The sequence below is a fragment of the Microchirus variegatus genome (genome assembly GCF_963457635.1).
Source record: "Microchirus variegatus genome assembly, chromosome: 16".
Lineage (NCBI taxonomy): Eukaryota > Metazoa > Chordata > Actinopteri > Pleuronectiformes > Soleidae > Microchirus > Microchirus variegatus.
In genome coordinates this window covers 16,879,867-16,896,051 of record NC_139817.1, presented here as the reverse complement: position 1 = coordinate 16,896,051, position 16,185 = coordinate 16,879,867, and the positions used below count along the sequence as shown (strand labels likewise).

The window sequence follows — 16,185 nt, the reverse complement described above, 5'->3', positions numbered from 1 at the left end:
CTTTTTTTAATCTGCTTTTCAAAATAAACTCTACAAAACAGGCTTTTCTGCTTCTGCTTTAAAGATACAGTGTGTAAGATTTGTATAGTTTGCAGAAGAGTTTTCTCGATGTCAGCCTCCGTCAAAACAACAATTCAATGATATAATAAAAATGTAAAAAGTGCAATTCTTTTATCTTCAATTTCGGCCAAATGAAAATTATTTCAGACTAAATTTTGGACACTGGACCTGTAAATACAGTATTATATGGTAAATATGACAAGCAGATAAAATCGGGTCCATTTGAAGCAGACTAAACAGCTCTGGCTGTGAAAGCACCCTGAGTTGCAGCTGCTCATTTGGGGGCAGTGTTGCCAAGAAACAAGCACTGCACATGAAAAAAGAATAGCATGAGGAAGAATAAAACCCACGGCTCAGTCCGTTTTGACTTTAGTGTTCAAACCTAATTGTGTTTTTTGTAGTGCCAAACGATTAAAATATTTAATTATAATTAATCGCATTAATGTCATAGTTAATTTGCGATTAATCACAATAAATCGCACTTTTTTATCTATTCTAAATGTCCCTTGATTTCTTTTTCTACCATTATTTTTCCTCATTTTAATATTCTTATCAACATAGAAATTTGTGTCAAAAAAGTTTTCTTTTTTTTACACGAAGCAAATTGTTGTGTATGTGTGTGCGCTGTAGGATTGAGACGTTTGTGTACTACTGACTATTGCGTGTGACGTCAGAGAGGTGCGTAGGTGAAGCAGAAAGTAATGTGTTTCGTGTGTTTACATTAGCCAGCCGCAGGTGAATATATCTGTCACCCTTCATATTTTGAGTTATTCCTCTTATTGTGAGAGCCACACAATTACAAAAGAGGCTGTGTGTGTGAATAAAGATCCGTTCTTCAACGCAGACAGTCCCGTGGTTTAATGTGTTGTTGCCATAATGAACTAGCCTGAGCTAAAGGAGCTAGCAGTCTTCGGAGGTCTCCTTAGATATGGAGAGCCCGCTTGGAGAAACGTACAGCGCTCACCATCGACTCAACATGTAACGCTAGCCTACAACTCTTTGGCTGGCAAGTCATTTATCTCGCAATAAAAAATTGAAGCCGTTAAACTGGGTTTGTGTTAATGCCGTTAATAACGCGTTAAACTCACAGTGCTAGTTTTTTAACAAGAAGCTCATCAGTAGTAAAGCAGTAAGTGGACTAAAGCTAAATCTCCTGACACAATTCAAAAAGAAAAATCAGTGATTTTGCTGCCTCCATCACTCAAAAAACAGAAATAAATCCTGAAACTAAGCTGAAATGACTCTTATGTTCACTGTCTTACACTCGTGTGAATGCGTCTGCTCCCCCTCGGGAAAATATGTGGACATTCCTGGTGACACACACTCATGACTTCCCACACTCCACTGTGACTCAGTGGAGTCTTTTTTTGGCCCCACTTGGCTTTTTTTCTGCTCAAGTAGAAAATGTCTCTTTCCCCCACGATTATTGGAAAAAATGGACACACTTGTGTCTTGTTTCTACTATTTACAAAAAAGGCTTTTACACTGTTATACACAGAGGGCCTGATTTACTAAGATTCCAAATAGAGAGCGCTAAATTGTTTGCGCGAGCAGAAAGACTGCGCCCGCTACTGGGTTACATTTTGCGGGTGAACTACTAAGATTGCGGCCGCAATTGACTACAGGCGCAGAAGTGGTTAAGACCGCCCTATTTAAATGAGGATTTTGCGCGAGTCAAGAGTCAACATGGAGAAAGAGCAGACGGAAGCGCTGAATTAAATTTGAAGCCACTGAACAGAAAGTGACGTTCTGCGATGAGCAGATAACTGGGATCGAGGCAAATATGACATATTGTTCCCCGGGTCCATACGACCTTTTTATAGTATTATTATTATTATCCTGCGTCGGTATTTTGGACAGCTCCATCATTGCCTGACGTATCAAACAAGGAAACTATGGACTATGGATGTTGCCGTAAAAAAAAAAGGTGCTGCGCTCTCCTCCTGACTCACCTGCAGCTCACTGACAGCTGCCAGGGAGCGAGTTCTGCTGTTTCTATGGATCTAATGGATGAGTGACTTTCTTATCAATAAGTAAATAAATAAATAAAGCGGATCATCACAACGGCTTTTTAGTCCCAGTCCGTCCCTGGTTTAATCTGTGTTCATTCAGTCATGCTGAGTTTCCATTACGCGTGCCAACAGCCTTTGATCTGACGTCAGAGGCGACGGGACAATCGATATAGATTACATATCTATAGCTGATTCAGATAGTTACATTAAATAGTGATTGTTGTGATTATTTATTGCATTTAAATGTGCCTGGAACTGGAAGGGTTAGAGTTAGGGTAACCTGCCTGTGAGGTTTTGGTGACGTGTGCGCACTGTGCCACCTGCGCTTCGCCGTGCACCGAGAGTAGACCAGGTTAGAGCTGGACCCGTTAAGGTAAAGCGGGGTTCGCCGTTCCTCCGGTCTTAACCGGGGAACATAGGTACGACCCCTCCTTGAACCACAAACTGCAGACCAAGGTAAGCCCATACCAGTACAAACACGCATTTCTCCTCTGGATATCTATGTTTAATTTATTCAGATATACCAAATAAGAAATGAATGTGCGTCATCTGTGAACGCGTAGTTGAACATGCTCTGGAAAAGCGTAATTTCCTGATTTACAAATATATATAACTATAAATAACCGCAGCCATGTGCGCGCCGCGCACCGCTGTGCCAGTTAAGACCTGCCTTTCAAACGTGCTAAATATAGACGCAAAAATAAACACCGCAATCAGTTTCAGGTTTGATAAATCACTTTGCGCGTGCTAAAATAACATATTTACATTTTCTCCTCCCATCACACGCAAAATAGCGTGTAAACGCCCCATATTGCATATGCATTAAGGCAAGAACGCTAAATGGGTTGCGGGTGCTATTTTGCCCGTCTGAGGGATGAGCTCCTCGTTGCGCCCTGTTAGTAGATCAGCATCAACGCTAATCTGCGTGTGCAATCCAGTTTGCACACGTTTTTGCACGCGCAAAGCTTTAGTAAATCAGGCCCAGAGTGTAGTGACCTCTCATACCACAGGGTTAAAGATTTTGGCAGCAGAGACCAAGTCAAACATTTACACTATGAAATAATCCTGTAGTTCAGCACGGTGAACTTTCAGTTTTCTTCTGCGGTATTTTTATTTTCATTACCAGAAAACTTGAGATTCTGGTGGTTTCCTGTGTTTAAAATTTGCATAAAGTTATCAGCCCTCAGAAAGTCTTTAACAGCACTTTTTCAGGCGGGACAGAAAAGTGATAAAAGTGAGGTTTACATTCAGCAGAATTCACTGAAAAAGAGAAAAACTGTAGACAAAGATAAGGTTACATGTTTTTCTAAACAGCAGCTGCAATGGCTGCCCCAAAATATCAAACTATTGTATGTAATAATCTGTACGTGCTTGTCTCCAACCTTTTGTCTCATTATGGACAAAGCCTCACACTTTGTCTCCACCCGTGTGTTCTCCTGTCATTTCAAACACCTCTGGATGACTCAGTGACAAATAAATACATCATGAGTCATGATTTCTAACTTGTTTCTGGAACAAAACATCATAGAGTTAGTGGACAGGTTCTGGTTTGATGGGTTTATTTTTAGAGCGACAAGAATAAAGGAAAACAAAAGGAGAAGAAGCGGTGCACGAAGACCAAGTCTGATGTCGCTCACAAGCATCTTTCACTCATGATGAGCGATTTGTCTTTGTGGACACATATTAGTGAACATCTGTCAAGCTCACTTGTCTATTTTCCTCTGATCATCCATCTTCTACCAATTTATCCTCCACATACAGGTCACTGTGCCAATCTCAGCTGACATAGGGCGATAGGCGTGGTCACAACCTGGACAGATCGCCAGTCCATCACAGGGACACATATATCCACTCTCACACTCACCGTCAATTTTGATTGTCCAATTTACCTAATTTTACCATAATTTACGAAAATCTACATCATCATAATCTACTGACGACAACCTGTAACTATAGTGAACTTAGCAAGTTTGATTGATTTTTGATTGATATTTTTCTGGAGCCTTTTTCTCTACGGAGCTCCCCTTACCCCGTGTCGGACTTGCTGTCTGGTGCGATCTGCTCTTTTGAGCTTGGCGCGACAGCAAAAATAAAAATAGAACTGCTACCTGTCGATACCGTCAGTTTCCGTCAGTTTCGGAGTAAGACACCAACATAACCATCCATCCAACAATTGTTCACCTCTTTAGCCTCAATGCTTTTACTTCTCGCAATCCGATAAAAGCCAGTCCAATGTTTACGCATGTGTGTAAACATCTAAAATAACGCTAGTGCGGCCTTGACCTTAGAGATGGGTCGGTCGCGAATGAAACGGCTCTTAGAGCCGGCTCTTTGAAGTGAACGACGGGAGCCGGCTCTTTCTTGGGAGCCGTGTTTTTTCTTTTTGTTTTTTTTTTGTCACTCTCTCTCTCTCTCTCTCTCTCTCTCTCTCTCTCTCTCTCTCTCTCTCTCTCTCTCTCTCTCTTTCTCTCACTTTTTTTTCTCTTCGCACCGCACGTGATTGGTCAATATGCATGTGTGCCTTGTGTTTGCGCTGAGCAGCGGGGGGAGGGGCGGTAGTTACACTCGCAGCAGTAACACACGAACAGAGCAGGAGGGAGAAAGAAGAGACAACATCGACACATTTACATCTACATTTACCATAGTAAGAAAATGAGTGACACCAGGAAAAGAAGCAAAATCTGGAACCATTTCAATTTTGTTGACAACAGTGGCAGAGTGTAGAGTCTGCAAGAAAAGAATATCCTACAGAGCCGGCTCCACAAACAACCTGCACAGCTAAGGCACTTGGTATTTCTTAATGCCAACCTCGACCTTAATTAAAGATCTGGGTGTTCATTTTTTTTCTTTTGGTTTTGCATATTTTAATCTATATTTTACTATGTTGTGGTTTGCAGTGTTTTGTGTTGTTTCACTTTAAATTTGTTTAAAAGGAAAAAGTTGAATTGTAAATAGTTGTTTTTGTATTTTATAATTTATTTTTTACATGTTATGTGGAGTGTATAAATAAAAACATATATGAATAAAAAGCACGTTTTTTTACTTAGTAATTCATTTTGTGCATAATTTTATATTGTTGTAGATAAATTAATGAAAGCAATAAAACAACCTGAAGAGGCGCTTGGGAGCCAAAAGAGCCGGTTCTTTTTAGTGAGCCGAGCCGAAAGAGCCGGTTCTCTAAAAAGAGCCGGAATTCCCATCACTACTTGACCTTATAGCTGTTTCTCACAACTTTGCAAGCTTCTGAGGACCGATCGTTCAAGCCTGGTTTTACCACTAACAAACAGTAGGGGGCAGTGGTGACAGACCCCAATTCCCCTTGTAACAAGACATTTAACCATCACAATGACTGTTGTTAAATTAGGGTAAAAGTTCTGCTTTAACTCCTCAGGAAAATGTTAACTAATGATATATATGGAGTAAAGTAGAAGAAGCTAATTTACCCAATAGACTTCCATTCAAATCCAGTGGCTCTTCTATATATCCTTATTTCCTGGTTGGTTTCAGGAGTTCTCCTGAGGATACTACATTGACATCCATACATTTGGACAACATAAGCAAAGTCTCGAACCTGAACCTAATCTGAACCTAATCACTATTCCAAATCTTCGTCCCAAACTTAACGAGTTCCTGCCTCATGAGGACCAGGTTTTGGTCTCCATGAGGACTACTGGTCCTGAAAAGGTTTACCAGAAACTTTCTATAGAGATGACAAATACAAGAACACAGACACACACTCAGTATCAGTGATGCATCTGTGTGTTACTACTGTGTCAGACCTCCTGGTTTCCTGTACTGATGCTGATGATGTGCGCATGGACAGAAGTGGGTGCCGAGGTCCACATGGGTCACATTCTGCACATGTCGACACACCCAGAGGAGACATGTCCCTGCCCAGCAGATCGTCTTCCTGTCAGGGAGCAGTCGGTCATACCTGAACACTTAGAGAACAGACTGATTGAAACACAGTCCCTGATGCTTTAAATGTCACAACTTTGATTCTCTGAGATCTCTGAGATGTCCACATCAACATCTCTGCAGCACAATTCTGTTATCTGTTTATTCACTATTTTCAGGTTGTCTCTAATCGTTAAATCTAGTTTGAGTTTTAAAAATAGTCAATTAATTAATCATTTCAAATATTCACTAACTAAACTCTCTTCTATTCAATAATAATACCTGTTAATAACAAAGTAGTGTTGCTGTTTTGCCACATAATCAGACATTCACTTGGTTTCTGTTTCTTTTCCATAACATTTAAATAAAAATAATTATCTTTATGACATTTTGCTGTTTCATTTTGAGTTTCTTTTGTGGGGATCAATAACATTCAGGTTAGCTTAGTTCAGCCTTTATTAGCTTAGCTTATCTTGTTTCATCTTATCTTATCTCAAGCTTATTTTGTTTCTTATCTTAAGCATAACTTGTTCTATTTTATCTCAACCTTGAGTTTTATTTTATCTTATCTTATCTTCACTAATCTCATCTCAAGATTTATCTTATTTCTAGGCTTCACAACTAATACTTAACCTTTTCATTTTCCTCATTTTCCAGTGCAGTGGTCTTGATCAGTGATCTTTGATACCAAACTGATCCTGGTTAAACTGGACTTTGACAGTTTTAAAGCGTGTCTCTCCTGAGACAATGCTAATTTATTGGAGCTGGTTTGCACCGAGGTGCTAACCTGGTAACTCCTGCCGCCGTGGCGCGGAGCTTGTGTCGGCACAAATGCAATGTCGGCACATCGCTGACATGACCCGCGTACCGTTGTCATGCGATAACAGCAGGTGGCAACTATACACATCACTGTCCACCGTGAATGTCTCTGCATATGCACAGAGACACGTGGTCTTATTTTTGTTTAAATAAGAAAAAATATGTAATTTTTAGCTTCTTAAATGCAAATATGTAGTATATATATATATAAGAAAATAAGTACCAACCATGTGACTAAAGCTAAAGCTGATAAAATGACCTCAGAGTCCTCTTAAGTCAGGGTTTCTCAAAGTTTTGATACCTGAGGGCCAATTTAGGAACCCAAACATTGGACTCAGGGCCGCCAAAGAAAAAAAACTGAAAAATCCCAGAAATAAATCCCATTTGTAATAATTTTAATGACCAGATTGCAGTTCTACACTTTAGCGTTACGTAATATAATCGTTAATATAAAGTAATTTAAGCGTTAATATAATAACACTTTATATCACTTTTTATAATTTACTGGGTAATTACCCAGTATTTTGGCCATTGTTCTTACCTTCTAACCCAATAATACACTAAATTTCACCATATAGAAACCAGGTAAATACCCAGAATTTTTGTTTACACTTATTGGTCTGTATCCAGTAATGTCCAATAAACATTTAACAAGCTTAGTAGCTCCTGGATTAAAACTATCAACTGTAATTCATTGTGGGCGGCCGGAAATGTTTCTGCGGGCCGCCATTTGGCCCCCGGGCCGCACTTTGAGAACCAATGTCTTAAGTATATCTCTGTTCTGTCACTCACTGCATTGTTTCCCCGTCCAGTTAAGCTCAAAATAATTTCTTCCACTCAAGCTGGCATTACGACCTCTGCTGTCTCCATCAACTTCACTTACACACGGAAGCATGTGTATGCCGAAACGCACACACCCCACCCCCCCCACACACACACCAGAATGTCCAGTAGGTCTAAGACAGCTGCTGCTAATTTTAGACGCCATGTAAAGCCTGGCGTCCCCCAGACCCAACAAACCTCACACACCCCTGCCTTCCTCCTCCTCCTCCATCAGAATGACTTTGCCCCCGAGCGGCACACACTAACCCCACCCCCATTAACCGAGCCCCCGCCCATGTGCACTGACTGAGGCTTTATGAGCAAAATTTACTGAGGAAAACAACAATTTAGCTTCAAATATTAGCACAGGAATTATCCCTGACCAGTGAATTACCAATAAATATAGGAGTATAAATATGGTGATATGTACAGACCGAACAACGATAATATACAAACCTTTATGTTATAGGTTAAAATTAAACTAAATTAACACACACACTCTAAAACTCTAAGGAAAAACTCTTAAAAATAGTGGACCATGATGTCGCCGTCACATATTAAGTCCTTTACTGACTTAGTGTGTGACATACTGAGGGATTTAGTCTTTCAAACGCTATCTGTACATCACATTGTTTTGTATATGTCTCCTGAGATTAAATAACTATATGATAAATATGCATTATTGTATGATAACTATGTATTATTGTATAATATAATAAATAAGCCCCATTAAAAATGTATAAAACTGCTTTTTTGATGGATTTCTATAACAGTTGGTTGTAAGACATCAATGCCCAGAGAAACAGGGATCAATTTAAATAACTTTCACCACATTATTGAACTTTTACCACATTAATATGGTATTAATTTACACAAAAATAATATAAGACGGGGATAAAAAATCACTCGGGCTCTATTTGACTCAAAATAAAATGAGCTGCAGATTCAAGCAAATGACAGAGTCAAAGGTTAATCTGTAACAAATGATTGAGTTTAAATCTGGGAGCTGCTTCTTTCCTTCAGGCACTTTTTTTTTAATGTATGAATTGTTTTGAATGAGTTTAATGTGATCCTCATGATGTGGACGTGATTCTGTTGAAAGAGCTGGAAAAATCTTCAGATATTCTGCGTTCGAGTCAAACCACAGGTTATTATTTGTAATCTGAATCATTCTGAGTAGATTTTTCTTCAGAGCTGCAGACGTGTTTGATATAATGTGTCAGTCAGGTTTACAACAGAGACAACATCAAATTCACATGCAGAATCAGGCTCCGGCCACAACACTGTTTACTGATATTAACTAATTTTACCGTTTACATTTGAATTTCCTTCATGGGGATCAATAAAGTTAGGTTAGCTTAACTTATCTCAAGCTTATCTTTTGTGTCTTATCTTATCTCAAGCTTATCTTTTTCTGTTTTATATTCTCTTACCTCATATTATTGTATATTATCTCAAGCTTATCATGTTTTGGTTTACCTTATCTCAAGCTTATCATGTTTAATCTTATCTTACCTCATCTTATCTCGTCTCAACATTTGTTGTTTTATCTAACTTTACTGTTTACATTTGAATTTCCTTCATGGGGATCAATAAAGTTAGGTTAGCTTAACTTATCGCAAGCTTATCTTTTGTGTCTTATCTTATCTCAAGCGTATCATGTTTTATCTTATCTTATCTTGTCTCAAGCTTATCATGTTTTGTCTTACCTTATCTCAGCATATCTTATCTCAAGCTTATCATGTTTAATCTTATCTTACCTCAACTTTTGTTGTTTTATCTTATCTCAAGTTTATCCTCGCCCCCAACACTATTTACCGCCATTAATGCAGTCCATTAGTTCAGACCTACACCAGCAGCCATAGAATCACCACCTTAACACCTTCACCTCTGTCAAGCCTCCAGTACGACCCTGACATGACACAGACTACTTCACAGAGATCTAAACATGTCAGAATCAGCAGAATCATGGGCAAATTAGGCACAAAAAAGGCTAAAAATGCCCCACAACATGAGGAACACCAGGTACCCACTCATCATCCTCATTTCAATCCTCAAGTATCACTTCCTAATTCGCTTTAGACTTGGAGAGGAGTCCAAAGAGCTGAGGTCATCTGTGTAAACATATCAAAGACACTATAGAGAAGTGAGTGAATGAGTGCACACACACGCACGCACGCACGCACGCAACCACGCACACACACACACACGCAGACTCACACACACACACACACACACACACACACACACACACACACACACACACACCGACACACACTTATTTTGTGGTGAGAAGGCCACACAGGCAACAGCTCTTTACAAAGGTGACACACTCACCATTCATTCATTCATTCATTCATTCATTCATTGGGTTATCTTAAAACCACGGGCAGAGCTTTGGTGAGAACACACACACATTTACACACACGCAAAATAAAAGTATACACACACACGGACAAACATAATCAGTTTTTTGGGGGGTAAACCCTCAACTCTGCTTTGCTTCCTCTAACTGCTGTAATTATATGTTAATAATATAGCAATTACAGAAACATGACCTCACCACTTCACCTAATCTGAGCAATTATTTGGACGTGGAGCTGCAGATAATCACTATCAGACACTGTGTGTGTGGTAATAAGCACGCAGATTATACATCTCCGACCTTTTGTGTTACAAGCGATCAATGCCGAGAACAAAGATATGATAGCGATGCATAATTGTTTGTTTGTACCGTAATAAACATTAAATGACAAATACCTTGAACGTTACATCTCTGTTAAAGCCATACTTTGTCATATCTGTTGTGATTTGTGTAGCTGTTTCGTTGTTATGTGTCACTGTGTTGTCTTTGTTTGGGAGTTGTGTTTTTATACTTGTTCAAAATGAGACTAAATGAAGAATTCATTTCTTTCCATCTAAAATCGTAAAGATAAATGTCTTTTTTATAATGAAATAATGATAATAGTGCTATGTAATGCCATTTATTATGATAATTCATCCACTTTATTTGTTTTTGTATACTGAAACAAAAGATGAATTATAAAATCTTACAATCCCAGCAAGAGACATGAGTCACATGACATGAACCAGACATTATATATGGATGAGAACATAAAGATATGAACAGTTTCCAACATCTTTGTGTTACATTTGTGTTCATTTACAAATTGCTTTGACAGAACAGTCAAACATGCAGCCTTTTCCGATTTGCAGATTGCTTTATTTCAAATTGCAACTTTTTTGATTTGAAAGCGATTCATTGCTCACACGTAAGTCAGCAACAGGGATTATTTCATCATCACTCAGCAGGAATTTTAGTCTGGGAAACGGACAATGTCAGACCGAGTGAGTCAGGTGTTCTCTTACTGATGTTTAAAAATCATAAAGTACAAAAGAAATGACAAACTTTTAAGATTTTTGTCTTCATAGAACACAGATTATAAGACTTCACGTCTGTTATATCAATTGTGTTTGACATATGATTCATAACTGGTACGACTGATTATTACTGCGTTACGTTAATTGTAATTTTCATCTTAGCTTTGACATTTTTCTGGAATCCGTCCACTGTGCTCTGTCATTTTGTCAAAAATGTTGTCTTCATCAAGCAACTGCATTGTCTTTTATTGCACTTTATTTTGATTATTCAGTGACTCATCGCGCAGCGCTAACCACCACCAGATTGAAAATGCTTTCTTTTAATTAAGGTTTCTGATGACGTTGGCTACAAAGTCCTCTCTGCTCGCCTCAGACGTGTTCTGGGAAACTTTCTCCGGCGTCTGTATTTACACTGTGTCACTGGGAGCTGAGCTGTCTCGCACAGTTGTTATTACTATTAGTGTAATTGTAGGCCCTTCTCTCCATTTAACAAGGGCTTGAAAGCTATTTGTGGTACTATTATTGTCTTTGATAGCGAACGCACACACTCGGGCTGACGCGAGACAGAGGCTCGTTTGGACGGAAAACAAAGAGGCATAAACGTTGTACTCGTGTCTAACGCTTGACCTTATTGGTCAGTGTCAGAAAAGTCGTACCTCAGAATAGAGCGGGGATTACACAGAGTGCTCTTTGTGGCGTTTTTGGCGAAACGTTGGACGGCAGCTGCCAGCAGTAAATTTTTTCGAACGAAGCCTTGGTTTTTCTTGGCGTAAAAATAACACAGACGTTTAAAGGTCCAGTGTGTGAGAGTTCATCGTGACTGATAACTGCCCAATCATCCCAATTTCCCAAGTGGACTTTCGTGGCCTTCATATACACTACCGTTCAAAAGTTTGGGGTCACCTATACAATTTGTATATACAATACCCAATCTCAGTGTATCAGAAAAGCATGTTCTGGGCCATGTCGTCTGTTTAGACTGCTGTAGAAACATGGTGTCACAAGATGGCCGCCTCTAAAAAGCAAGGCCCTTGCCTAAAGTACTTATTATGAGGCAAGGCTGCAACGGTTAATTGATTAAGCGATTGGCGTAGTCAACAAAAACACCTGCAACCAGGCTCCTATTGGACGAAACCAACTGTCAATCTCCTGGTGTCCACTTATACAGTACAATACATCTATTTTCCTCTAAATGGGAACACACAATTTCCAAAATTTGAAATCATGTTCTCTTGAATGAGAGCTGAAAGTAGTGATTTAGATCATTAACTTGTCATGGAAATGTTTACAGATGTTGGAAATGACGTGATGAGACGTGGAGTTCTTTTTTTGCAACCTGTGGATTTTTTTTTCTCCCTGGTAACAAACTTCCATCCGACTTCCTGAGCTTGACTTTTAAAACTGGAAAACGCCCTTCATATTTATACACCGTAGGAACCACAACTTAAAAACATGAAGCTCATCAGTGATTTTTACAGATGTTTTGACCAATTAACGAACAAAACTATGATGCAAGAGTCATGAGAACTTTCCACTCTCTCCTTCTGTACTTAAGTGCCTGACTGGTTGGTATGGCTGCCATGTTTTTTACGTGGCCAAAATAGTTTCTCCATCTGCTGCCACTGCTGCTGCTGCTGCTGTAGCCTCCACTGTGTGTGTGTGTGTGTGTGTGTGTGTGTGTGTGTGTGTGTGTGTGTGTGTGTGTGTGTGTGTGTGTGGGTGTGTGTGTGTGTGTCGGACCTTGAGCGTGTGTGGTATGCTGTGGTTCCTTGCTGGCGCCAAATTTAGTCGCAGGCAGTGAACCCTGGTTTCACTGTTGCTCTGAAGTCGCTATCAGCGCCCGAGCAAAAAAACATTCAGCAGATGCCTGAACCGATTACGGGACACAATAATGTTTTGCATCGAAACACAAACACACAGAGAGAGAAGCTTATTTTAAAAAGAGTGGTCAGAAAGGAGATTTTCCACCTTTACTTTTCCTTTGAATAAAATAGTAATGGAAGAACATTACGTGTTACATGTTTTGTTTATTTTAGCTTTTGTTACGTCGGTTAGTGTTTAGTCTCCCACCAAAGAAGCTATAGTTAATGACGGGCTAATGATTGTAGCTCAAACTAAGCTAGCAAGATATTAATTTATTAATAAGTAAAGTGTGTCTAGCCTCCACTTAGCAGTAGGTGGTTTCTGGTTTAGCTTGCTGCTAGTTGTTAGCGTGTCGTTATGCTATTCTTATACTCCATGGACTTGAAAACATTGTATCATAGCTGCCAACACTCACGCATTGGCCATGAGACACGCATTTGATTGACTTCTCAAGCTCTCACACCACATCTCCGATTTCTCACATTGAAGTACATGTCACGATTAAAAGCGGTTCTGAATATATCTTACAGCTGAGTTTATCTGTTATCTAATCTGTTGAACCTGAGAAAAGCCACTCGTGATCGATAAGTTATGCCTGTAGAGACTGCGAGGACTACAATATTGAACTGTACATCCTCTGAAACGTTTGAAACCGCTCGCACCCGCTGTTCAGTCACGATCAGTTGCATCGTACTGAGCGGCAAGAGAGGTGTCCGAGCGTCAATGGTTCTAGGAATTCAGCCAAGCACATGCGCAGAACGGATCGAGTTTCCAGTACAGGTCGGTAATGACGTTCCAACCACATTATTACAGCATACATCTTCTTTTGCGTCTTTTATTATTTTCCTAATCTGATCTAATTGTTAAATGACACCTAAAGAAAGGAATAGCAGTTGTTAGCCCAGTGGTTAAGTAGGTGGTCTTGTGTCGGGAAGGTCGTAGGATTGAATCCGAAGGGTGTTAATGTTATTTACCTTATTATTGTATAAAACATTATAAGTATTAAGCATTAATAATACATAAAGCATAGTGTTTAAAGCATTAATAAGCTTGGAATGCATAACATATTACTATTGGGTGTGTGGTGGTAACCTCGACTGAACCAGCCATACATTTGCCCCGCATGCCAAGATGTCTCACTCCAAGGTTTTCTCAAAAGTTAGCAGTCATGTACCTGAAATGTACCTGTCTTTTTTCACTATGTTTTTCTCACTGTCTTCTTATTCTTCAAATAAAGCGACAAAATTTCAAATATAGCGACAAAACCCAGATTCAAGTGGCTACTTAAATAATGTTGGTTTTACTTTAAGTAGATTTGCATATTATACATATAAATACATGTTAGGGGTTAGTGTAAGCATTTTTTCTTTTTCTTTCGTGTTTTCGGTGGTTTGCAAACACAACAATATCAGTAATAGGAAGTAGCTGCACTTTCAGACATGTTTAGCAAATCAAATGTTTGGTATGGATAGAGATAGTGATGAGGTCCAGTATTTATTTATTTATTCCTCAATCTAATAAGCAAATTATTCAGCCAATAATCCTTTTTTGTGAAAGAAATGCATACAGCTTTTTTAAGCACTCGATCCTAAGTTTTAATGATTTTCAAGGATTTCAAGCTGCTAACAGTGTCAGACTCAAATATGAGGCTTTCAGTTTGCGTCACATTAAATCAATTTTCCGAATAAAAACAAATGTGAACTTTGGTTTTTGGAGAAAAGAGACAAACAAAGATGCAGAGAACTTTTTTAACCTCCAAAGCAATGTGGAAGTTCTAGGTGAGATACTGCGTCTTGCGAATGACGATGAGCGCAATGAGGTCAAGTCGAGTAGTGGATGACAGAGACAGAAAATCAGCTGACAAAACAAACACACACACAGACAGACAGACAGACAGTCAGAAGGTCACATCAGATTAAAAAACAAACACTTGGACTTACCGCCAAGGCCTGCAGCCTCTCTTTATGGAGCTGAGCCTCCTCACACGACATCCTGAGGAGGAGGGGGGGGGAGCAGGGGAGAGAGGGGAGGTGAAACGAGAGAACAAGAGGTGAGATATGGGGAAACAAGAGAGCTGGGAGTCCCTTTGAGTCTGAGAGACAGAGACGAGGAGAAAGGTTCAGGAGGGAGGGAAGAGAAGAGGACCAGGATCCAGATGAAGGTTCGTCTTCAGTAATCCAACCACAGTGAGGAGACAGTGGACGCTCAGTTCTCTCATTCACTGGCTCATGTGCCTCACACTCCACTCACTCTCTCTCTCTCTGCCTCTATCACCCACTCTTTCTTTTTCGCTCCCTGTCTCTCCTCCCATTTGTCCCCTCCCTCCCTCTCTTTTTTAAGGCATGAGCCATGTGTGATTAAACAGCTGGGAGGAGCAGCTGAGAGAGAGAGAGAGAGAGAGAAAGAAAGAAGGATGAGGGGAGGAGAGGTGGCAAAAAGTTGGTGATTGTGGGCGGACGGCGGGTGAGAAGAGAGGGAATAAGTGACAGCAAGAAGAGGAGAAAAACTAAAGCAGAAGTATAGAGGAAAAGGGGAAACGAGTCATTTGTTATATTTTAAAAACATTTTATTTTTGCTTCAGTTACTCTGTTTTGGTTTTTATTACAGTAAATCACTGAATTATGTTGTGTTTTATTCTTACAAGTGATTTTTATTTTTTCCACACCTGACCCTAGCAGAGCTCCGTAGGAATGAAAGAAAAACAAGGTTTTTTTGCAGAATCACGTACATACAGTACAGTCACCCCATAATTTAAAGTTCCAGTGTGTAAGATTTAGTGACATCTACTGGTGAGAGTGTAGAAAACAAAAACACTTTTGCTGCAAAATCTGCTGATTTTGAAATTTGGTCTTCTGTAGAAACAAAATGGCCGCCTCTGTTAAGCAAGGCCCTTGTCGAAATACAAGGCTTATTCTAAGGCTACAACATTAAAAAGCAATGTTTATTTTACACATATTAAATTGAGTTTCTGCCAGTACACCCTCCTAAATGTTACATACTGGACCTTTAATGGCCTTCCCTTATGAGCGGTCATTACTGTGGACTGTTGTAATTAGCTGTTCTTTGCCACATGCCCCCCCCCCCCCCCCCCTCATCTCACCCGTTAGGTAGAGATTGCTGATTTTTCTGATGCTTTTTCATTTATAATCAACTTTGACCAATTATTATTGTAATTTATTTGTGTAAATTGACACATATTTGCTACTAAGGCCCTAAAACTTTTATTTTGACCTGAGAGTTTCATATCTGGTACAACGAAATGCACACAACAGACAAATTGAAATCAAACGAGTGAGTCTGTGTGATTTGATGGCTGCAAATAAACACATGT

The 16,185-nt window shown here is 39.6% G+C and overlaps 1 protein-coding gene across 1 annotated transcript in view; it reads right to left on the bottom strand.

Moving 5' to 3' along the window:
* The window catches only part of LOC310937894 (paralemmin-1-like), a 58,351-nt gene extending 43,289 nt beyond the window's left edge, over positions 1 to 15,062 (bottom strand). The window contains exon 1 of the mRNA XM_083902279.1: positions 14,795 to 15,062. Within this exon, the coding sequence (XP_083758405.1) occupies positions 14,795 to 14,845 (51 nt within the window). The 5' untranslated portion in view covers positions 14,846 to 15,062. The remainder of the gene's footprint in view (positions 1 to 14,794) is intronic.
* Positions 15,063 to 16,185: the final 1,123 nt, after the last annotated feature.